Source organism: Uranotaenia lowii, chromosome 2 (assembly GCF_029784155.1).
Source record: "Uranotaenia lowii strain MFRU-FL chromosome 2, ASM2978415v1, whole genome shotgun sequence".
NCBI lineage: Eukaryota > Metazoa > Arthropoda > Insecta > Diptera > Culicidae > Uranotaenia > Uranotaenia lowii.
In genome coordinates this window covers 243,808,098-243,832,955 of record NC_073692.1, presented here as the reverse complement: position 1 = coordinate 243,832,955, position 24,858 = coordinate 243,808,098, and the positions used below count along the sequence as shown (strand labels likewise).

General features: G+C 33.3%; 1 protein-coding gene across 4 annotated transcripts in view; it reads left to right on the top strand.

Annotated features, from left to right (window-relative positions):
• Positions 1 to 24,858, top strand: part of LOC129746201 (uncharacterized) — a 380,075-nt gene that overhangs the window by 255,726 nt on the left and 99,491 nt on the right. For all 4 annotated transcript variants that reach the window (XM_055739753.1, XM_055739756.1, XM_055739755.1 and 1 more), the window contains exons 4-5: positions 1,238 to 1,469; positions 10,758 to 10,947. In XM_055739753.1, coding sequence (XP_055595728.1) covers positions 1,238 to 1,469; positions 10,758 to 10,947 — 422 coding nt within the window. The remainder of the gene's footprint in view (positions 1 to 1,237; positions 1,470 to 10,757; positions 10,948 to 24,858) is intronic.

Genomic DNA, 24,858 nt, shown 5'->3' with positions numbered 1-24,858 from the left:
GGGTAAAATTTGAAAAGTGGTTTGTATTGTATTGGTTTTTAAATACTTTCAGTTGAACGTTAACATTTGGTTAATAGCAAAATCTGGAACTGGTTCAAATCACTTATATCAGCAGATTATCAAAATATGGCTGGTTTAAAAATTGGTTACCATTGGACTCTTATGAAAGGCTCTGCTTTTCAATTTTTAAATTAATAAGGTTTTAGAGACTGCATTTGATTTGATGTAAAATTACTGTACTGTACTGTAAAATTGTTTGATTATGAAAATATTTATATTACTATGCTTTTAGTTATTCATTATTTTCAAATTTCAATTAGTTTAAAAGCCTAATAATAACAAGATTGTTACTCAAAACCCCATTTCTGGATTGAAGAAGAAAATTCCTCAGAATATTTTTCTTAAAAAAATCTTTCAACGTTATTAAATGATTGAAGCTGTTCTCCAACCATAAACGGAAAGAATAATTTAAAATATAAAGCTATACTCGAAATTAAAATATTTGGGACAGATTTCTGTGAAAAACCATTAATCGTTTCCGAATCTTACTGTACAGAAACCATCAAGATAAACATCTACAAAATCCTTCAAATCCACTTTTTAAAAACTTCAATCAGAACACCTGTAAGTGCTCTTAAATATTAGATTAAATCGAAAAACTCAACCCTCCACTTAATCCATTCACACAATCCATTCGTCTGCTGGCATGGCACAGCTAGTGGAGCAATTGCTCCAGTCTTGATTTATTCGGAAGAAAGTTTGCCGTAAATTATTCCCGCAGTGAGAATGAACGATGGATTCCTTCAGCCTTGGCCATTCCTTCTTGCTTCTGTATCTGGGGATCCCCGCCGATGGCCAGGTTGTATGGAATAAGGGTTTGCTTCGGATTTTATTTTTTTTCCTTTTTTGTGAAATATTTGCTCCGACGTTTATCCGAAGTACCGCCCACTCATAGCCCAAGTCCCGTGTTGTGCGGTGGTCGTATTTTGCGTTTATTTAATGCATGCCATTGCGTTTTGCGATCATTTCTTATTCATTCGTGCCGGGATCTGGCGGGATAAGGATTTGCGATTTATTTTCTTTCTCTCCGGTGAGCGGAGATTTATGTAAAAGCGACTCGTTATGACTGAACTTTTATGCTGAATACGCACAACAAATGTTGACCGCATCCGGTTTTGGCGGAACAGAATAAAAGGAATTAATTTCGATTCTTTCTTGTTTGGTCTCCTATTTGCAGGATTTCACCAACGACATCTCCAACGAGAAGAATCGGAAGCACTGGCAGCATCCATCAGAGCCCATCTCATCACAGCACCAGCATCAGCAATTCGGACTGGCGAACGCGAAATCTAATCCGCCAAAATTACAATAATAACTGCGATTCTATTAGTAGCTCAACAACAGCCAGCGAGCGGCCTTCCTCAAACGATACGACCATTATCGCAACAAGTCCTTCACAGACAACACTGGTGAGTATTTCGGCAGAAGAGCGCAGTTTTAATCAGTTTGAAAATATGAACAGATGAGCTAAACCAATGATGAGGGTTAAAGACGGATAATTTTGTATTATTCTAGTTTCAGTTGAGTTATTACGTCTGCAGAGTGATAAATACGCCTGATTTTCCATAATGAGGAGGTACTTTTAAACGCCTGTATGTAGGCAGAAAATATGTTTGGTATTGGGAAATCGAAGATGAAGCAATAATAGGTATCATGAACAACTTAAAACATCGAAAAAATATTCTTTGAAATTATCTTCTAACATTTAACGTGAGACGAACGAAGTGAAGTGAAACTTATTGTATAACATCACTTGAAATTTAAAGATATTCGATTCTGTGAAGATTGCGTCGCATCATTTGAAAAAAACTGTAACATTGATTTTTGTAATAACTTTTAGGTGTTAAAATATCACCAGATGAATACAAATCGCCGTGTTATGCTCAAGTTAACTTTTAATTTGCGATCAATAAAAGTTATTGGAAAAAAAAAACCTTTTTCCTCCTTTGAGTCATATCAGCGTTTTCAGAATTCTGTATGGTATAGAATAGGGCTACCATATCCTGTAAAGAGTACGTATAAGAAAATAAAAATAGTAAAACCAAACGCCACTTATTCAAAGACCATGATGTTTAAGGTTATTCAAAAACCGCCAATTTGTGGCAAGATATATGACTTACATGACAAATGCACAGAATTTTAAGTTGGATTATTAGTTTTTGAATATATGCTGAGAAAGCACACCAAAGTTGATAAAAAAAAACTGCATTTTAAGAATAGTTTTTTTTTATAGAGGCGTGTTTTTTTATTCTTTAAAAACAATATTGCTGATTCGTGCGCGCACGTTTTGTGCACTATGCTTTTATTTAAGGGGGCGGTAGGGTCTAACACTTTCAAAAAATCGATTTTTTTTTATTTTTTTATTTTCTTATTGAAAAACATTTCAAGAATATTGTGTCAAATTTTCAAGTCAATTGAAGCAAAACTGTAGAAATTATAGGCCTTTATCTCCTCCTATCTAATACTGCAAGAAAGGAAGAGCAGAAACTTCAAACGTCATTTGAAAACTACTTATCCGATTCTTTTCAAATTTGGAACATATTTTCTACATATAAAATACCAGACCCCAACGTTTTTCTTTTTTGTTTTTTTTTACTTTGGGGAGATTTTACAGGTGAAAAATGGCGGATTTTTTCGTGAAAAATCGTAGTTTTTACTTCAAACAGCCACAAAAACTTCATAAATTTTTTTTTAAGTTAAATAAAAACGTTGGGGTCCAGAAAAACATCTATTAAAAATATTTTGCTCAGATTTTTTGAATTCAGATGATTCTGTGCTGAGATACAGTGTCCACCGCAAATCCTGTTTTCTAAAAGGCATCCTCGAACGTGCTCCGTCACCGGCTTATTTTTCAATATTTTTCTACGAAAAAATTACTTAATGTTCTTTTAACAATGCTTTATATAATGCAAAAAATTTGAATACATTTGTTTTAACGATAGCTCTAGAAAAAAATCGTGAAAATGGTGTTTTTTTTATACCCGTTAGACCCCCCCTTAAGCAAGTTGTTGTTATGTATATTGTCTGCTGACCATGAATTCATTGCATACTCAAAGGCGCTTTTTTAAACAAAAATCTCGATTGAAATCGTTAATGTACTCGTGATTCCTTCCACTGATATCCATCCTATAAAACATTCAACAAAAGAAGCAAAACTGAAGTGGTGTGCATAAAGAGTCGGAACTCTTGTATTTATAAGGATAAAATATTTATTTAACGGAAGAAATAAGTTAATTTGTATGAGAAAGTTTTAACTAACTTCTTCCACAAAAAAAGAGTACATTTCGTAAAATTTCACAAAAAGAAGAGTACGCTCATTTCTCGATTAAAAAAAGATTAGATGTATTCTTAGATTTCTTAGAGTACGTATGGTAACCCTTATATAGAAGATCTCTGCGCTGTTTAACTATGGAATTCAGCGAATTTTGTGAAAAAGTTTTGCATAAATTGACAAAAACTTATATTTTTTGTTTCAAATTTTAATGCGCTTTTTAAAAAGACACACACCGCCTTAGCCGATTTAGGCTTACAGACTGAATAAATGACGTGGACAACTTAAGATTAACATTTAATACCCAGTACCGAGATGGGAATCGAACCCATGCCATCAGTGGACCAGCGATTACCGTCTTACCACGCTAACCACTCGACCACCGAGACGTACCGTAATTGAATTAGCGATCTACTTTCGTTGCGTCACATCATATGATTTTTTCCAACAGGGTTTTGATCCTGATGTAACGCAACGAGAAAGGTTGCACTGGGGTTTCATCAATTAATTATTTCAATAGTGATCGATCGATATGTATTGAATGTAAGTTTTATTTAAGCTCATATCATGACAAACAATTCACCAGAAACTAAGAGTTAAAATTAAAAAAATTATAATGGTTGAAAATTACCTAAAATTGTATGCGGTAACTCATCAAACGTTTCCAATGTTTTTTTTTTTCGATTATAGTCGTTTTACCATCTTTACCATCTTTACCATCGGCTCAGGAGACAACAGACTTGCCAACTGAGCTATATCACAAACCCGTTACACGAAAATGTGAGCCTAAAAAGCGCAAGGAAAATACGAATATGCAAAACGAACATATGTACCATTTGCTCCACAACACAGTTTTCGTAGCAACTTCTTTCACTAATCACTTATCGCACTTCCATAGCCAGAACTTAAGTCTGAGTCCCAAAGAATAATTAGAGTATATTATTATTCTACTTTTCTATGTTTATGCTATCGATTATGTTAACATAAAAATATTAAAATAATAAAAAAACATAAAATTGGGCCTACCATGGAGCAGAAAACGTAGAGACATCTGGAACACAGGAACAGGAAGAAACGTGGACCACCAGTACCATACGTTTCAAATGGGCATCGTTGGAAGCATGCTAATAAAAATGCTCCTTGATGAAGAAACCATGCGCAACGTGAAGCAATTTCGCCAATCACTAGGACCTTTCTTCAGCGGCTGGAAATGATTTATTTTGGTCACAGAAATCACAAAACTTACGAATAGAAGCATTTTGAAGAATATGATGTGATAAATGAAAACATTTTGCAATTCTAAGATTCAGATTTAGCCAAATTTAAACAGCAGTTTGTTGAAAAAATGATGAACAAATGGAAATCATGTTAATTTTGTTCAGATATTCATTGAAAGTCTTAGGTTGAACACCATCACAAGACGTCAACATTTCAAGAATAATGTTTGTTTTTCAAAGCGTATCTAACATGTTCGATCCCAAAAAAGACACTTATTCAAGCTTAGAGAATATTCACATTTCTTGTGAGATTATGAATCCATTATTTTTCTTTTTCAAGTATCTGGAGCACTCAAACCATTGTTATCTTCTTTTATTTTTCTCATGAATGCTTGGCTCGCCAAAGGTGACAAATTGAAGTTTAACAACAAAAAAGTTGAACTACTGGAAGAAAAATAACAACAAAAAACACACTCGAATAGATAAAAACCTACCGACGCACACAGGGGTAAATGCACCTAATAAGCGATCAAAATTATTTGCGGACAAACGGTAAACGATAGACATTTGATGTCTTCGCAACATTTTTATATTTTTTGATGATTTATCAAATTCTTGAAAGAAAAAAGTGATTTTCTCACCTGGAAGGGAAATAAAAATATTATTTCTTGAAATAATTAGTTGAGAGACTTGATGTCTTCACAAAAGTTGTAGATCTTATTATTTTAAGCAACTTTGTTGAAAACATTATAAAGATCGCATTAAATTCAAAAAAGTTACGAGCAATTTAAAAATAACGAGAATTTTAACAAGTAATTTTGAGTTTTTATTTAATATCTTTTTAGTAAACGATTTACAAACCTGTTTTATTTGAGAAAGTTGTTCAAATTGTTAAAACACACTATTTTGTAGAACATTTCAAATACATATTTCAACTAAGGAAGGAGATATACTGCAAAATATCCAAAATAATGCCTTTTTTCAGTAAGTTATAATCCTTAGAGTTCGGACGAGTTCGTATAATTTTTTGAGTGGATTTTGTTGGTCAAGTTATTGGCTTTCCATTGATATATAAATTTATCATTAGTTTTGGATAGATTTTCTGCAAACTAGCAATCAATAATGCGCTTTTTCCTTTAAAAGCACTTTAAATTCGAAGAAAAAAACCATAAATTTTTCCTGTTTTTAGAGGAAAAAGCTCATTTTTGATTGCTTGTTTGTAAAAAATCTATTCAAAACTAATGTTTAATTTATATATCAATGGAAAGCCAATAACTTGACCAACAAAATCCACTCAAAAAATTATACGAACTCGTCCGAACTCTTAAAGTTATAACTTACTGAAAAAAGGCATTATTTTGGATATTTTGTAGTTTATCTTCTTTCTTAGATGAAATATGTATTTGAAATGTTCTACAAAATAGTGTGTTTTAACAATTTGAACAACTTTCTCAAATAAACCAAGTTTTTAAACTGTATACTTAAAAAGATATCAAATAAAAACTCAAAATTACTTGTTAAAATTCTCGTTATTTTTAAAATGCTCGTAACTTTTTTGAATTTAATGCGATCTTTATAATGTTTTCAACAAAGTTGCTTAAATAATAAGATCTACAACTTTTGTGAAGACATCAAGTCTCTAAACTAATTATTTCAAGAAATATTTTTTTTATTTCCCTTCCAGGTGGGAAAATCACTTTTTTCTTTCAAGAATTTGATTGATCATCAAAAAATACGAAAATGTGGCGAAGACATCAAATGTCTATCGCTTAACGTTTGTCCGGAAATAATTTTGATCGCTTATTAGGTGCATTTACCCCTGTGTGCGACGGATGGGCCCGATATCAATTTTCATCTCCATTGGCAATTGCAATATTTATGATGAACGATGGCACGCCGCAATGGTCGTGGTAAAAAGAACTTTGCCAAAACTGGAATGACCGTCCTGTCAGTCGGTGGGAGCGAAATGGTTTGATCTACCTGGATGTAAAACGTCCTCCGTCTGTCGGGATATTGGCTGTCAATCAACCGTCAGATCGACTTAACAGTTTTTACTGGAATTTGTTACATAACTTTTGCCATTCTGCCCACCAGAAGGCAGCTACCCTGACAGATGATTTTCAAGGAAAATTTTATTGAAAAATGATGCCGGATTAAAGTTTTCTATTTCTTCTTCAATTTATATCACAAAATTTAAATTTGCTTGTGAGGTTTCAAATAAGCATTGTTTCCAAAATTGATTTCTTTAACTTAACCTTAAATTTGTGTTGTAATAAAGTTATGGTGGCTCCAGAGAGCTGTTCAAATCGAATAGCTAAAAAAAATCAATAAACATGTTGAGTTATGAACTAAAAATCGTAACGTTTACAATCGTTTACGTTAACATTAGTGCTGAGATAAGTTGGAGTTGATAAATCTTTAGAATTCATAAGCAAACCTATAACCTTAATACTTTTTCAATCCGTCGATTTCAGATTAATTTACAGATTTTTTTTAAATTGGAAAGTAAAACACATTCATGTTTCTAATCGTTTGCCCATTTATAGATTTTTTAACAAAGATAGGTACAAACAAAATCAAAATTCTGTTTAATTAAATGATTACAGACAACTTTTGTTCTGCACAATACTTTATAGTGAGAAAACATTTCTGGCATTTTTTTAAATTGCATAATCACAGGGGCTGAGAAAATTGTCTTGCAGTACTTTTTTGATTGAAGTTTTTACACATTTCAACTGTTTTTCCGAAATTTTGAAATAGAATAAGACTGGCTCATAGCTTTATTTTTATATAATTATCGTTAAAATTTTCCACAAATAACTGATATATTTCGACAATGATTTACATGAATTACAAATAAAAAAGTAAATTTTGTACATACATATTTAGTTTTCGATTAGTTGTCGTTTTTTCTCAATTCCGCCTTTAAATAGATGGGGTCTATCTATGTTTCATCTCTTCTACCTAACTAAGGATAATTTATGACAAAAAACACAATATATTCACATTTTTAGGCCATTCCAGGATTTTGATAGTTCCTGTTTGGTTAATGATTACTGTTGCGGTAGCTACGACCGATCTTCCAAACCCACCTGCTAACTGAACGGATCTACGCCAATGCTCACGCATGACATTTGTCTGAAGAAGGAAAAATAGAAGAACAGTCACCAAGAGCAAAGTTTTGTTAAGTCATCCTGCAGAATCCGTGCCGAATTTATTTTCATATTAGTAGCCTTTTATCGGAATTTCAGTGATTTCTTTATTTGAGAATAGTAAGTAGTTTGCAATATAATTCCGTTATTTACTAAATATGAAACTGCAACACCTTTGTTCAGATTTATTCCGAGATAAGAATTTGCCAAGGTTTTTGAAGGTTGGGACGTGTTAATTTGGACACCATAAATTGTAAGTTGAACTATCTGAGAAAACGTACAATCTTTAATAAACTATGTTTGTAGTTTTAGCTTTATCATCCACCCACAAATACGGTGTTAATTGATCCGCTCAAAAAGGTGCCGAAACTCCTTCAACAATTACAAACAACTTTTATTCTGCAAAAATCTTTATAAAAGTAAATATTGTGCATATTTTTCGATTTGTTTTTTTTTTTTGTTTCACATGTTTTCAAGCTTCTCTCAGTGACAGTTGTAGTTTTTGACAACTGTTTGTCTAAATTTTTTATTAGTATAAATGTGTAAAATGAACATGTCTCGAAACCCTTTGCAAAAAAATAGTAAAAATAGTGATTATCTTTGGCCTTATACCGATTTTAGTAAATCCCGTCTGAAATTAAATTTTAAAACACGTTTCGAAATCATGAAATATTCATATTCTAAATTTCGGTTGGTTTGAAATTTGATGTTAGATGCGAACTCAAATTGAGTTGAAAACAATGATTTGATGCCTTTCTTAAAATTAAATAAAAAAAACTCTATTGAAATCCAATAAATGGTGGCTCCAGAGAGCAATACCAATAAATTGCTTGGAAGTACGATTAGTGATTAGTGATTAGTATGGGTTATTAGATTAACATGTTTTGAAACATGCCGATTTTAGTCAATCCCGACTGAAAGCGGGGTTTCATTTGAGAGAGTTAAGGTTCAGATTTTGAAATCACGTTTCGAAGTCATGAAATATTCATATTTAAATTTCGGTTGGTTTAAAATTTGATGTTAGATGCGAACTCAAAGTTAGTTGAAGACAGTGATTCTATGCCTTTCTTAGAATTAAATAAAAAAAATCCTGTTGAAATGCAATTAATGGTGGCTTCAGAGAGTCATGCCAATAAATTGCTTATATACAATGAATAAACAGGGTTGAGGTGGTAAGATAAACACCATCGCTTCACAAGCGTTGATTAGAAATTTAAAGAGTTTTGTGCAATTTATATGCAAAACAAAATCATGTTTCTAATAATTTGAGCTTTTTTCACAAAAAATATACATACAAAACCAAGTTATGTTTATCTGAAACAATTTAGCCAACAAATAACCACATGTAAGTTTGTTGCCACAGAACACAATAATCGAATGCTAATTCAATGTATGCCCATTTCAATTAACAAACTATAAATGATATATTGCCGAACCGGCATCAACAGAACACGAAACTCACAGCCGCAGCAGCCAGCCCAACCCAGACCATCGTCCTTGTAATGAACGAGAGCAGCACTTCCACCAAACGGAGAACAGAGAATCCATTCCATTCTCCCAGTACTATAATGAATGTATTATGCAAATGAAGTTAATAAATTTCGCCGATTTAAATCTGACCAAATCTAATGGGTACGTGTATACGAATCTATGATGGTATTATGCATCTGTATCGTCCTTTTAGTAGTCGGTCGCACATAAAATACTGCTCGCTCGCACTGATTTTTCGGAACAAGGAAAACGGAGACGTCTTTTTTTCTTCATCTTGCTCCACCAGATCTCTGGCTGAATATCTTCTTCCGGAAGTCGATTAAGCCGGGGGTATGAAGTATATTTGATTTTCTTGATTCATTTCGGAGAAGTTTTATCTCGTCCTTGGTCCTCCTCCGTTTCATAAATAAGAGGATGGACCCATCTCCGATGTCGACACAACCCTGCATTTAATGGGATGCGTTCGCTTGGATTGGTGGAATTTGAAGATATCGAATATGTGAATGTGATTACACTTTACTTAGGATTTCGGGTTCATAACACAAAAATTATCGGATTTTTTTTTTCCAAAATCACCATTGGAAAAAACATGAAAAAATTTCCAATTTTCTAACAAAGGATAAATTTGAAATTTGCAATTTAAAAAAAACTTCGAAATTTAAATAATTTCGAAGATTCTTCCAATTGGCAAGAAATCACAAATATTATAATTTTGCTCCGTTTGATAAGTATAATTATTTTTTTAATAACCATCTACAAATAAGCCATGGTGTCGGGTTTGCGGTGATTTGCATTGAATAATTAGCCGAACTAATAATCTATGTAGACCATTGTATTTGTAGTGTTTTTAATTTTAATTTTTCTTTCATAAGGATCAATATGTGATCTGTTAATGTACAATGAATAATAAAAGGATCTTTAACAGAAACAATGAACGGATACAAAAAAAAAACAATCAGAACATAGTTGCATCTAGAATGGAAATAATTCAAGCAGTTTCCATTTGCTTTTGCAATTTCATTAAAATTTCAAGTCTATGAAACGGCAGACTTTTTCCAAGAGTCAATAATACCATTATATTTTATACTCTATATACAGTCTGTCTGGACAAGTTTCATCGATATCAAAGTCAAAACGTTAAAAATTGTTTTCGACCAAAACCCGCCTCTCACTATTGAGTATAAATCATCCCGAAAAATGTAATCTTGGTTTAACAATCTAAAATATGACCCAGCATTTATTGCTAGGAAAAGTTTGCTCAAGTCGAACCAAAACGACCGTAATGGTCTATTGCTATGACAAATAAACCACGTTTATTTGGTAAAGTTTTATTTACTATCCGCAAGATTCACCCGGACGCGAAGCAACTTGAGTGCAGTCTGCCATCCGGAAAATAGATTCTCCAACTCTCCAGCATCTAGCCTTCCTCAGCATCATAAGCTCTGTGTCTGGTTCCGTGCGTTCTGGCGGGATAAAATATTTGAGAAACGTTTAACTGGCAGCTTTTAATCACACAAAATAACTAAATTGCTTTCGCTTTGCTTTCTCGTTTTTTTGTCATTTCAGCCAAAGACCCGTCCCTCCAACGTTTTACCCACTCGATACGCAAGTCTTCCATGCTCGAGCCCGCCCAAACATCCGGAACCGGGAGATCTGCCAAGCGGCGGCAGCCTGGACGAGGGCCGTAACAAGCTCGGTGGAATCGGAATCAGTGCCGTCCACGATGCCGTCCTGCGCGGAATGACACGGATGCCAGGTAAGGGCTCAAACGCAATTGATGTAGAAAGGAGCTGAGTCGGCAATTTTAGGGAAGGCCTGAAAAGTCTTTCAATGATTATCGTAGAAAAAGAGCGAGCTTATTAGGTTCATCAACAATAAAAGTCAAATCAGTGACTCAATATGAACTAAGATTTAACATCAAAATTAAAAACACGGAAAAAATCAATAGCTTTAATTAAAAAAGTGAAAATTGAAATTTCTCAATCGTAAGCGTTAACAAATTTAATAATCAATAATGATCAATAACGACGTCGGCCACGTCCTAGTAGTCAATGAGGATAATAGAAGTAATGTTAGTAAGATACTTTTTTGGTCCAACTAGCAACCCCTTGTGACTGCATACTCCAAAATAATAATTTTGAAATAGGCAGAAGAAGAGAAAAGTAAGTTACACCAGCAATGGAAACCGTCTTTACGTCTGTGAATCCATATTCAAGTAATCAAGGAAGGGACTGTCTGAGTAAAAAAAGGTAAAGATCAGGATCCACTTTGGCAAATGGTGCGATCATGTTTGCCTTATGCTTCCTAAAAACTCCTAATTCTATGAGGCATCAAAAAAAATTTACGTTACATATCAAGAAATGTTTTGAGTGGGTGTTATTACCAACCATATTTATTAAATAGGTAAGATTTAACCCTTTAATGCATGACTTTGTTTAAATGAGCATTGCTATGATTAAATCAGTGAAATAATGTCATTTTACTTCGAATAACACAACTAAACAGATTGGAAGCCGTTATTTCGAGTTTAATAAAAGTTATGCGGCATTGTTTTGCCCCAACAAAGCTGAAAAATAATTTTTGATATTGTTGATTTATTTTTAAAAGAATTTACATTTTTTTCCAAACATGTTGCAATAAAAAATTGCAGGAAGATATTTAAGATTGAATGATTTGTTTCAATTTTCAAATCTGAAAAAAAAAACATTCAAAAACTACTTTTTTTCAAAAAAAAAATAATTAGAATTTTTTTTCTTCACATTTCCTTCGATATCTCATACATACATTGAAATATCGTGATTAAAATACCATGAGTAATTTTTTTTCTAATCTATAGAATACTTTTTTGTGAACATATTTATGACCCATAATATTTTCATGCGTTTCCATGGTATTTGAATTTCAGTTAATGTTGTTTGAAAACAACATTATATATTCAAGGCTTAATAACACTAGTTTACAAAATTTTAAAAAAATCGTGAACTTGATTAACTGACCAACATTTTTAATGTAAAATCGGGCGCTGAATCCGAAAATGAAATTCAAAAAAATCTCAGTAGAATCGTTTTTGAGTTATGCTCCAAATATGAAATTTCGGAAAAATTAAAAAAGTTCTTGTACTTAGATTAAAATATCTCGGACGGCATAACAGTAATTTGAAATTTCTCTTTTGCATATTGAATAATAATGTCAAACAAATTCAAACCTCAGACAAACTAGATCTTGACCCTAATTGTGGTCCCCATTAAGACAAAGAATTAACAAAATGGCTTTTCATATTTGAAAATAAAAAAAAACTAAAACTGATTACATACTACACATTTTTTTGAAATTATCTTACATTTTGTTCATTTATGCCTCATACTAATTCTAATTTTCTTTATTTATAGAGGATTTTAACCATTGCAGTCATTCGTCCTCTGTTTGAATATATTTTACATTACATTACATTCATTATATTTTTCGAAGTAAGTTCGAGCTTATTAAAAATTTCAAAGTATTTGTTCGTTCGCTGGATTTAAGGCTGTTTCCACGTTGTGCCCAATTCCGCTTCTTTGCCGCTCAGTTGCGTGTTCTCTGCATATGCCTCATACATTTAAGAACCTAAGCAAATAAAAATGTTTTTTTTTTTATTTCAAACTTAAAATACCGTCAACTGAGGTAAAGGGCTTGTGATTTGGCTCAGTTAGCAAGTCTGTTGTCTCCTGAGCCGATGTCCGCGAGTTCGAGCCCAAGAGTAAACATCGAACACAGTTGTACCGGATAAGTTTTTCAATAACGATCCGCCAACTGCAACGTTGATAAAGTCGCGAATGCCATAAAGATGGTAAAACGACTATAATCGAAACAAAAAAAAAGTCAACTGAGGCAACATGCAACACTTTTCAACTTCAATGGCTTCTAAAATCTTAATGCTTACAGATAATCATACCTCTTGTACATCAAAAGTTATAAGGTTGATGGGACGCCAAACTGACGTAGTCAGAAAAATTATTGGTTTTTCCAGGTATTTTTAATTTACAAATACATGCGATTTTCACCATACTAAGAAAAAGGGGTAAGTTGAAACAAACTCTGCAATTAATGAAAAATCAAATGAAAACGATGGAAAATTTTCAGTATTCGATACATTTGTGATGTCATAACGCATGAAGCACCAATTTCAGTAATTTTTGGTTAAATTTCGAATTAAATTTTACATTTTTTTCTGTCAAAAATATTTTTAAGAAAAAAGTGTTAATCTGTTGCATACATTTAGGGGTAAAAATACTACAAAATATTCTATTATTTTAAATCATCTAAATAAATCTTAGGATGGATGAAATTTTAATGTTCACTAACGCATAATGCAAAACAATCATATCCCAGCATATGGAAACGCGATTTAAAGGGTAATTCGGTCAAAATTTGGTCAATATCAACTTGACGTATTTCTTTGAATTTTGCATTTAAAAAACCTAAACACCCCTCATTTTGAAGGTGTGTGTAGGAAAGTTGTTCTTTTTTTTTTCTTTTGGAATTCACTCTTCAGTTGTCAAAATGCCGTCCAAGGAAGAAGAGCAGCGTATCAATATTTTGCTCGCGCATCATGAAAATCCGAGCTATTCGCACGCAAAGCTGACAAAATCGCTAAAAGTTGCCAAATCAACCGTTATAAATGTAATTAAAGTGTTTGGGGAACGTTTGTCGACAGCCAGGAAGTCTGGATCGGGGGGAAATCGAAAACCGGAAGCCGCTGAGACGACAAAGAGAGTTGTCGGTAGTTTCAAGCGAAACCCTATCCTCTCTCTCCGAGATGCCGCAAATAAGCTGGGTGTATCGTCTACAACCGTGCATCGAGCTAAAAAACGAGCCGGACTATCGACTTACAAGAAGGTAGTGACTCCAAATCGATAAACAAAATACGACGGCCAAAGCGCGATGCCGGAGGCTGTACACGACGATGCTGACGAAGTTTGACTGCGTGGTAATGGACGACGAAATCTACGTCAAAGCCGACTACAAGCAGCTTCCGGGACAGGAGTTTTAAACGTCAAAAAGAATGGGAAAGGAAGCAGATATTTTCAAGCACATGAAACTGTCAAAGTTCGCGAAGAAATATCTGGTTTGGCAAGCCATCTGTGGCTTGAAAAGCAGCATTTTCATAGCTTCCGGGACTGTCAACCAAGAAATTTACGTGAAAGGGTGTTTAAATAAACGTCTGCTGCCGTTCCTGAAGAAACACGGTTGTTCCGTACTGTTTTGGCCGGATTTGGCATCTTGCCATTACGGTAAAAAGGCCATGGAGTGGTACGCCGCCAACAACGTGCAGGTGGTTCCCAAGGACAAGAACCCTCCCAACACGCCAGAGCTCCGCCCAATTGAGAAATACTGGGCTATTGTCAAGCGGAACCTAAAGAAGACAAAAAAAACTGCTAGGGACGAGCAGCGGTCAAGGCAAACTGGCTTTCTGCGGCGAAGAAGGTGGACAAGGTGGCTGTACAAAATCTGATGGCAGGGATTAAGCGTAAGGCCCGGCAATTCGGATTTCGAAAAGCGGAAGCCTAACTGAATATTTTTCCTGAATTTTCTACTAATTAAACTTGAAAAAGAAATTTAATTTGATTTTTTATATAAACGATTTGCCGATTACACGCGTTTTCCTTTGACCAAATTTTGACCGTATCACCCATTAACTCGGTAACGCTGCAAAACGCGTCCTTTTTTGATAAAAAAAATAACTTTCACACTGCTGAACTTTTGATTTCACTTTTTAAAAACTATCTACTGTGACTAGACTTGGGTTGATTGTTTAAAAATACAGTTTTTACTCAACTTTTTTTACATTTTTTGTGGTCATGAGCTCAAAAGAAATTTAGAATATATTTGAATATGTGCAACTATGTAGCTTCTTAGGGGTTTAACCTACATCACCCTGAAGATTATTTCCAAGTTAAATTTTCAGTTCAAGAAATACATTAACTGTATTCATGGGAAATTACTTGATCCCGAAAGGTAGGGGAGAATGAGGATACTTGATCCCTGGGGATACTTGATTCCTTAGCTATATCTCGAAACTGGAATGTCTTACAAAGATCAAATGTTCTAGAAAAATGTGCCAAAATGAGCAAAATAACAATGCTTGTAGATTAAAAATTTTTAACAAAATAATTGTTTGAGTAATTGAACTGTGTTTGAAAAATTTCACAAAATGTAACTTGAAGATCTTTTTTCATCATTTTAAAATGTTTCTTACATGGGAAAATTATGAGAAAAATATTTGTTCCAATGTATCAAACGTTAGAGCGTAAAATGAACTTCATAATGCCCTATTTTCAAAGCAATAGAAAACTCTCAACTTTTTTTCAGAAAAAGTTTTCTAAAATGTTGATTATGGGTACAATTGATCCCCTAGAGTTGGGTACAATTGATCCCCCTTCCAAACGGCATATTCTTGTTCTGAATTGATCGTTATGATTGCTGATTACGAAATTACTAATATTTTTCCAAAAACAAGTATTTATCCAACAATTGTCTGAAGAAAAGAGCAAAAATAATTAATTTTCTCTTAATCATAAAAAGCGCCTTTAAGTATGCAATGTTATTAGCGTTGAGATAAAGTTATAGAATTTTCTTCTTATGTCTACTATAAATTGTGAAATGAGAACAAACATGACCAAAATAGTCAATTAACATTCTAACTTGAGGTTTTGTTTGATTTTTTTACAAGGATTAGGGTTCCTGAATAAAAGATCAAGTCTCCTGAAATAGGGGATCAAGTCTCCCCTAACTTCAGAAAAATCGCAATTTTTTAACTCCCACGAAAATGCTTCTAGTTCATCAACGGGTTCAAGTATCGTTCTAATTTTTGGAGCATAGAAACTTGAAGTTACAAGCTGTCAGAAAATGTCGAAGACGGCGATTTGCTAATTTTTTCCAAAAAGATATGGTGAAAATAAGAAAAGGGGATCAAGTATCCCCACTCTCCCCTATTTAAAATAAGTTTAATGCCGTAGCCCGTGGCGTAGAGGATAGCCGTCAAGTCTTCTAAACCAACGGTCATGAGATCGAATCCCGGTCACGGCATACATAGTACACTTTCTGTGGGTTTATGGTTTTAGCATTTGTAAGATGCTAGCCATCATATCCTCGGAAGTTGTACGCTTAGAGTTAAGTAAAAAGGAATCTCTTCGAGGAAACATCAAGTTTCATTAAGATCCTGTATGTGTTTGTGTTCGTTTAAAAAAAAAAGATAAAAAATATAACATATTTGCTTGAAAAGTTTTCGAGCTATGGCACTCAATTTGTATGGGAGTGCCCTTCTTTTCCATGCCCACTGGAAGAGGGTGGGTTCTTTTATCTTGCAACCATAGAAACATGTTTCACATAATATCATTCAGCTCCATGTAGACACATTCCACCGTGACATTTCACATCGCTTTTCCGGACTTTGCGGAACTGTTGCCATTCTAAAAGTCTACCAATTTACTTGAAAATGAAAAAAATAGTAGCAAACGGTCGCAAATTAAATTTCCTTTAAAATGAAAATAATTTAGTCATTAAAAAGTTATTAGTGTTGTGATTGACTACTTTTGTGACGTGAATTCACGCTAGAATTGACCATTTTTAACTTCAGTACATATCACTTCGATTTCCTGTTCTCTCTGTGGAAATAAGATATTGGTGTCTTGGAATAAGTTGTAGAAAACACAATTTCCCACAAATAGATGTTCATAACTTCTGGATTGAACAACAACGGACAAAGTTATGTCTCTTTAAAGTTGTGACGTGAATTCACTTAGTTAGGACAGAACAGGGTAGTGAACTGAATTCACGTCACGAAATTTCAAGTTATTCTGAAAAATTCTTTAGAACCTTCAAATTTTATGTTCATTTTTAAAAATGATATTTTGTTATTCTAACTTGTTAAATCATAAATTTTCAGTATCTTTGCCGAACTTTTTCCTTATTTGGACTGACACTTGAATAGTAACATATTGAAGAATCACACGTTAAAATTGCTGTTTCTCACAGTCTGTTTTTGAAACAATCACAAAAATAAAAAAAAATTCAGTGTTTTGGGGTTTTATTTGAAAATAACGAACAAATTAAAAAATCAAATAAATTCTGTTCGATTTGTAAAAATCCGGCCATCTGGTGGGTCAAAACAGCTTTCAGATCATATTTTTCTTATAAAACTTTACAAATCTTCATTTTCAAAGAAGATCTTATTTTTTATTGTTTAACAATGTTAAAATTTTCTTGTAAAATTAAAAAGTAACGTGAATTCACTCATTTGCGACTGTTTTGTTCGCTTTTAAAAACAACTCCATTTGATATAAAAAAATCTTTTTTCTACACAATGAAGCAGTTTTTGTTGGCTTGAGCGCCGATGTGGTCTAGTGGATAGGCTGGCGCGAGTCTGGTATTGGTACGCCAGGCGTACTGGGTTCGATTCCCGGTATCGGCAAGAAAAACTTTTGGGTTCGAATCCCATAAGCGGGCCGACAGGTAAGATGTGTTTCATTATATAACTGACTATATAATTGGAATGTTCAATTAGTTGCCAGCTGGCCAGGTATATACACGGATGCCGGAATACCTGTAAGTAAACTAGCCCACCTGATTGATTCGTTCTTCCAAAATATACCTACATCAACACACGCAATACATTCACCACATAACAGTTCATACGAAGCCATGGGGTCCGGGTATGGTGGCGCGTGCATTGGAGATTTGTCGAACCTAATAATCTAAGGAATGTATGTGAACCCATACTTTGGCAGAAACTGCGGTGAATCCGTGCACCCATGGTGGATTACCAACATACATACAACATACAATGAAGCAGTTTTTGTTGGCTTCAAAACGTATTAAAAAAATTTCAAAAAAGATCAATGCATATATTTAAATTAATTATTTTGAAAAAGTTGTCAACATTTACACTTTCTCAACAAAAAAAATGATTTTCAAAATTATATAAAACATGTAAAAAAAATTTTTATTTTTTATTTTTTTTTTTGTTGATTTTGTGTAATTTTTATCAAAATTATTGAAAATTTCGAGATTTTTTGATACGCCAACGTATAAAAATCACTTGTGAGCGGTACAAGCGCGTGGAATGTGTCTATAGCCTTTCTAGAGGCGGTTCAAGAATACTCCCAAGGACAATAGCCATAGGCAACAATATTGAGCAGGAGAAGGCAGTTTTGGAGGCCTGAGAGTGTATTTTTATCAGTTTAAGTGCTAAGAAAATGAAAATTTATTAGCCAAAATTCATCGTTTTCGAAAAGGTTGTTTGGTCAGTGTTAGGTCTGAGAATACGTAGGATTTTCAAAGAAATCTCATTCGAGCTCCTTGTCCTAGTCAACAATTTTTGTACAAAAATAGGTTCATGAAATTCTACGAAATGAATGTAGAAATATCAAGTGTTCATTTACGAGTATCTTGAAGTTTTAATGAGCAAGCAAAACCAAATTTTTTTTTATGTCGAACTTTTCCAGAAATCATTAGGTAATTGGAAGATTTATTAAATAACAGTTTAGTTTAGATGATATAATTGAATTTTATTTGATTCCCATTCAATGATTGCCTCAAAAAATCTCAAACCTCAAAAATCTTTATAAAAATATCGATGAATTTCTTCTAACACCTACCCATGAATTGATAGTGGTTCAAATTCGTGTTCGCTTACTAATGCTATCCTACATATTAAGACTTTTTTCCATATAGAATTGATCTGAGCAAAAAAGTTCAAAACAATCGAGAAAAATCCAAAATCAACTAAATCAAGGTCGACAGGAATGCCCAGAGTTTTTCATTTCATTTCTGTTAAGCATCTTGAAACGGCCACCAAGAGATTTTCATTTCCTACATTAAATGACAGATCAGATCGCAAACCGCGAAGCACGTGACGATTAAAGCGTCTCAATGGGGGGAAAAGCTCTTAATTGCATCAACGTTGCGTGAAATTGTGGTGGCTCCTGGAAATAACATTCTCCTCCTTCGGTCCTGATGGGCAAAACGGAATTAGAATGTCCGAGAGTGTGTTCGTTAGTCTCTCTCTCTGCATTTTCTCGAACCGGCAAAGTTTCAAGTGTTTTGCGTCGACGACGACGACGACGACCGAACGTAGCTTGTTAGGGACTCGCACTCGAAAATTAATTTATGAAAAGTTTTCCACCCATAAACGAATGGAGTTCTTCCACCCAGCAGCTTGTGACGACCATTGAGCAAAAAAGCGACTGCTGGCAGGAAGCTGCGAAACTGGCTAAAAAGAGGCGAACCGTATACACGCACCGACTAAGTGTATGTATGTAAATTATATGTAAATTTGTCAGCAGCCCGCAGCAGAACGTTTAGCAATTTTTCAGCTGAGTCAGGATTTATGAGAAAAATCCAATAAACTTTTGATTTGTTTTCGTCTTAGGAAAGAAATAATCAGGAAAAGTGTGATTTGAAAGCTTCTGCTTCAAAAGATATTTATGGCTCAAACTAAGCGTGACTAAGCGTGAATCCTCACCAGAAATCAAATTATTGATCATGTTAACCTACTTTACCTAGGGAATCAAAAACGTGATTTGAACTTAAAAAAATAGAAGCAAAACACTTCGCATTCCAACCCTTTTATCCTGAGCAAAGGTTAAAACCACAGGAACTGGAAAAATTTCCCCCTCGTTTCTCCGCTCCCGGTAGGCTTCATAAAAGGCTCGTTGATTTTCCTCTGGGTCAACTTTTAATCCACTTTTGGCGGGTACTCTGCTCATCGTCCTCATCAGCATCATCACCACCACCATGGTGTAGGCACAGTACAACATGATGTCCTTAACTGTTGGCTTCCGACTGTGCTGTTTTTAATCCTGTTTTGTATCGGATTAGTGGCGAAGTTAAATTTGCCAAAACCTTACACCCCTGAAAAAGGGGGCAGCAAGCTTTTCGTGGCCAAAGTTCCGTAAAGCTTATAATTGCGAATGCTGAACTGATTGTGACCCATTGTCATTTTCTCTCATTTTGTTAGCATTTATAAGATCTTTCAAGTGACTAAAAAATTCAAATCCAGGCAATTTGAAAAGCAGAGGCGAGGCTTTGTACAGAATTGATTTGTTTTCTTCGCAACTTGTTAAGCATTTTGACAGAAATGAATTTCAAAATTATTTAAAGTTTGATTACACTCCTGGAGGTTGTACCTCCAGAATCAATGAATTACATTCTGTTTCTATTCAAAAATACATAAATTTTTGCTATGTTCCACTAGGTTTTCTTCAGCAGATGCATACAATCAGGCGTAATAATTTTAAAGTTGGAAGGAGGATTTTGATATTCGAAGGTGGTAAGAATGGAAATAAATTAGAACCTTCAATTACTACACAATTTAAGTTCACGTAGATGCTTTTCAATTGACAACGTTCAATGGTTATATCTTATATCATGTTTTGCCATGACCGTAAGAACGAGGGGGGGGGGGTGAGGGTTTAGGCGTTTAATCCCAAAATGAAGGTCCAAAATAGCAACCGAGGTATTCTACTCTACACTCAAAATTTTAAATTCAAAATCAAATTATTATAATCAAGTAAGGATATTCAAGTGTAACAATCTAGAATAAAAACTAATGCCAAAACCTCAGAAACACATCACAAGTTCAAATTGTTGTTGCAGTTTTTCAAAATTTTCTCACTTGTTCGTAAAAATTCAGGTCTGAATATTAAATTTTAAATTCAATTAAACCCATTATGGAGGTTCTGGATCCATATTCCCATAACCAAAATTGTACTTCTATTTTCGCATTTAGGACTCCGTATCCAGTTAAGATTGTTGATTTTTAGTTCAAATAATCATGAGAAATTAGAAATTAAAAGCTGCTTTGAAATGCTGGTTCAAATTTGGTTTTGCATCTCATATTAAATTTGCATCATGTTTTTCGAAAATCATATGCATATTCAATATTTGACACTAATCTTCCGAATATGAAAAACGAAAAAAAAAGTTTTATATTCGAATTCGATGCTCTCAAACTTAATTCTTAAACATAATTAAAACATTTTAAGCTTCTAAATGGCGACCCAAAATGAAAAACTCAGATTCAGATTCATCATTTGAATTTCATATTTTAATACAGATTTACAATACAGATTTAAAAAATAATTCAAATAATGAATTTAGATGAAACCAGAACTACAGAATTAAAATAATGCAGAATTGCAGTTTTCCAAAAGCCAAAATTCAAACTAAAACATAAATTTGGTCCAAGTTTGCTGTAAGAAAATTTGATCCGATATTTTTTTATCTCTTACCGTTTTTTTAATTTGATTTATGTTCTTCAAAGGTAAAATATTTTAATTTGCAAAAGAGTTTGGAAGATTCGGCTTGTTTGATTTGAGTACCGAATAAGTTTTTTTTTAAGAAATTAAAGGCTCTCTAAAAAAAACTTATTTTATACTTAAATCAAATAAGTTTTATCTACAAGAATCATAAACAAATTCAAAGATTTAACCATCGATGAAAGCGAATTCAATATTTTGTTACTAAAGGCTTCATTATAGAAATTTAAATCACGATTTAATAGAAAAACAATTAATAATAAAATACATTTTTGAGTGAGATGATCATAATTTGTTTTAATTTTTTTTATTCGTGCATTTTTGGGCAAAAAATCATAGATAAAAATCAGTTACAAGTCACTTAAAAATGTATAAAAACGTTGAGATTTAGTGTTATTTCGAAAACATTTTTTTTCCAAATATCGATTTTCTGGGATTTCGGTGAGGTACGAGAGTTGATTTAGAACACTTTTAGTTGCTGCGATCCATCTTGTTTTAAAATTGTATCTAAATACGATAGGTAAAAATTCAATACTTTTTTTGATCAAGAGTCATAATTGAAAAAAAATCAGGGTAGTATTTCATGTATCATTTTTAGTTCAACTTTTTAAGATAACTGGAACTACTTAAAAACGAGATTAACAGAAATTAAAAAAAAATAAAAGTTCCACAATCCATAATCTTGATACATTCATGTTGACAGATCTACCTGTTCCAAACAATAATATCTCTTCCATTTCATGTTTTAATCCTCAAGAACCCAATTTTTTTCGCCGAAAAAATCACAGAAGCGTAGTTTTATGGTCACAAACAACTTTTGTTATACGATAAACTTCATAGATGAGAAATTATTATCTGATAATTTTTCGAAAAACTTCATAACTACATGTGTCACGGAACTTGACATTCAGTTCTTTTCTGATTGTAGATTTTTCACACATCAACCAATTTTTCCCAAATTTTGGAACATTTTAACACTGACACAAAGCCCTCAAATATCTGAGATATATCAAATTATGAATATGAAAAGTAAATATTGTGCGTATTTTACGAATTGTTGTCGTACTTTCCCAACCCCTCCTTTAGACGGGGTTTGTGATTCATCATCACTTAGGATACTTTTTCTCAAAATATTATTTCAGAATGAATGTAACTCTTTGACCTAGCCGCCAATTATTTCTTAGATCGAAAAACAAATGGACCAAGAATTTAAGAGCCTATAAAATTGACCATGATCAGTTTTATCATGTTTTGAAGCTTCTTCTAGCTGTAATCTTTGTCAACTGTTTGTTAGACAGTTCTCAGTTACAAGGATGTATAGATTAAAATATTTTAAATCTTTGACGAAACAAAATTATAAAACCAACTCATCGATGCGATTTTATGACTATTTTAATGAACCGCTAGTTGGCCACTTCCGGTTAAACAAACCTAGTTTTTTAATTTTTTGTTTATTGTATATATGAACTAAAAAGAAACAGTTTTGGCATTTTCCTTAGAGCAATTTTTTACTGATTCGACTTGTAAAACATACTTTTAAAATATTATTTCAAAAATTTTAAAGATTTTCTGTAATTAAGTATCTAAAATTCAGAGACTATTGGTGCTTACCTGTTGGCATGTTTTTAGAACTCTAAAACTCAAATTTGTTTTCACTGAAGAAATTTACAGAAGCTTAGTTTTATGATTAAAACATTTTTTCTTCTATGAAAAACTTTATCATTGAGAGAAAGTATTGACATTTTTTTATACATTGCATAACTACAGGGGCTAAGGATCTTGTCTTTCAGTACTATATCGGTCGTAGTTCTGTTCACTTCAACCATTTTATTTATTTATTTATTTTTATTAAGAAACATTCAACATTCAACATTCAACATTTTTATGTAATTATTATAAAATTGTATAAAATTATTATAACGGCTATATCGATGAAATGTTACATTCTTTGAGAAAGAATATTTAAGAATTGAAAGATCATAAACGGATAGGATAGAAGATTAGAATAAGATGAATGATGTTGAAAATGAGCGGAATTTACCTGACAACGCCCAAAATAGGGCGGGTAACAATAATAATCTACCTGACAACACCCGAAAAAGGGTAGGTAGGCCCAAGAAACTGACAACGGCACATTTGCCGAGCATTCGAAGGTTCTTTTTACCTACAAATAATTTAGAGCTACCTAGCTTGGACAATTTAAGGGAGGGAAATGATACACTTTCTTCAGTCGATAACCCACTGAGGATGCTAGCAAGTAGCTAGTGAAATACTAGTATTTGGGTCTTTCAAATACTGTAGCTGAATTCAAAGGAATCTTCGACTACTTTGAAATAATAGCGGAAGGGTAATTTTAATTTGAAAAACTTTTCATCACATAAGAAGAAGGAACAAAGAGATGATATTTGATGAAAAGTTTTTCAAATTAAAATTACCCTTCCGCTCATTTTCAACATCATTCATCTTATTCTAATCTTCTATCCCATCCGTCTATGATCTTTCAATTCTTGATTTTTCTTTTCTCAAAGAATATAACTTTTCACCGAATAGCCGGTAAAATAATTTCATAAAATAAATTTACGGTGATTAACTCTTCATTTCAAATACAATAAATGCATATGAGCAGTACAAAAAATCTAAAAAATAACTTCTTCGATCCTTCATATTCCACCTGCTCAAGCTCGTTCATATTTTCTACTTCATTCCCATTCAAGTTACTAAAAAGTTCTTCTGGAACTAATTGTGTACTTCACATTATCGTTTCCCAAGTAACGACGTGTTTGTTTATGCAAACATGAGTTGAAGTACGAAACAAGTAGAATTAATCCTTTAAATCTAAGTTCCTATATTGAGAACTTGCTTCTGGAACTTATAAAAACTTATTCAAAACTTTCAAGTTTACAAAAGAGTACGTCAGAGATTTTTTACGAACTATTCAGCTGTACAAAATGATTTAGACCCGATTTGAAGCAATTCTAGATCGTTTGACAGGTAATGGAATGGGTCGATTCAAGGTTATTAGATCACAAGGTTCTCTGATTTTGTCAGTAAGTAGGCGAGGAGAACGCGGTGAGGTTTAGTTTGCTTCGAGCTTTGTAAGTAAACATACTCCACGAGCTTCATAGTAGCCAAATCAAAATGGCTGAATCGGGAGTTTCTCATATCGTTACACCTACTATTATATACACCTTGGGTCGATTCACGATGACGTATTCTCCCTTTTGTGGTGACAGTTCGCGCGTCCTGTTTACAAAATTTTACTAACGAGAAATTGGGATTGGGCCTGCTAAAAAGAATAAAGCTTGCTCTTCACTCTTAGACAGATTTCCATAAGAATGACAGCTAATCGGAGTGAAATTGGAGTGAAGGCT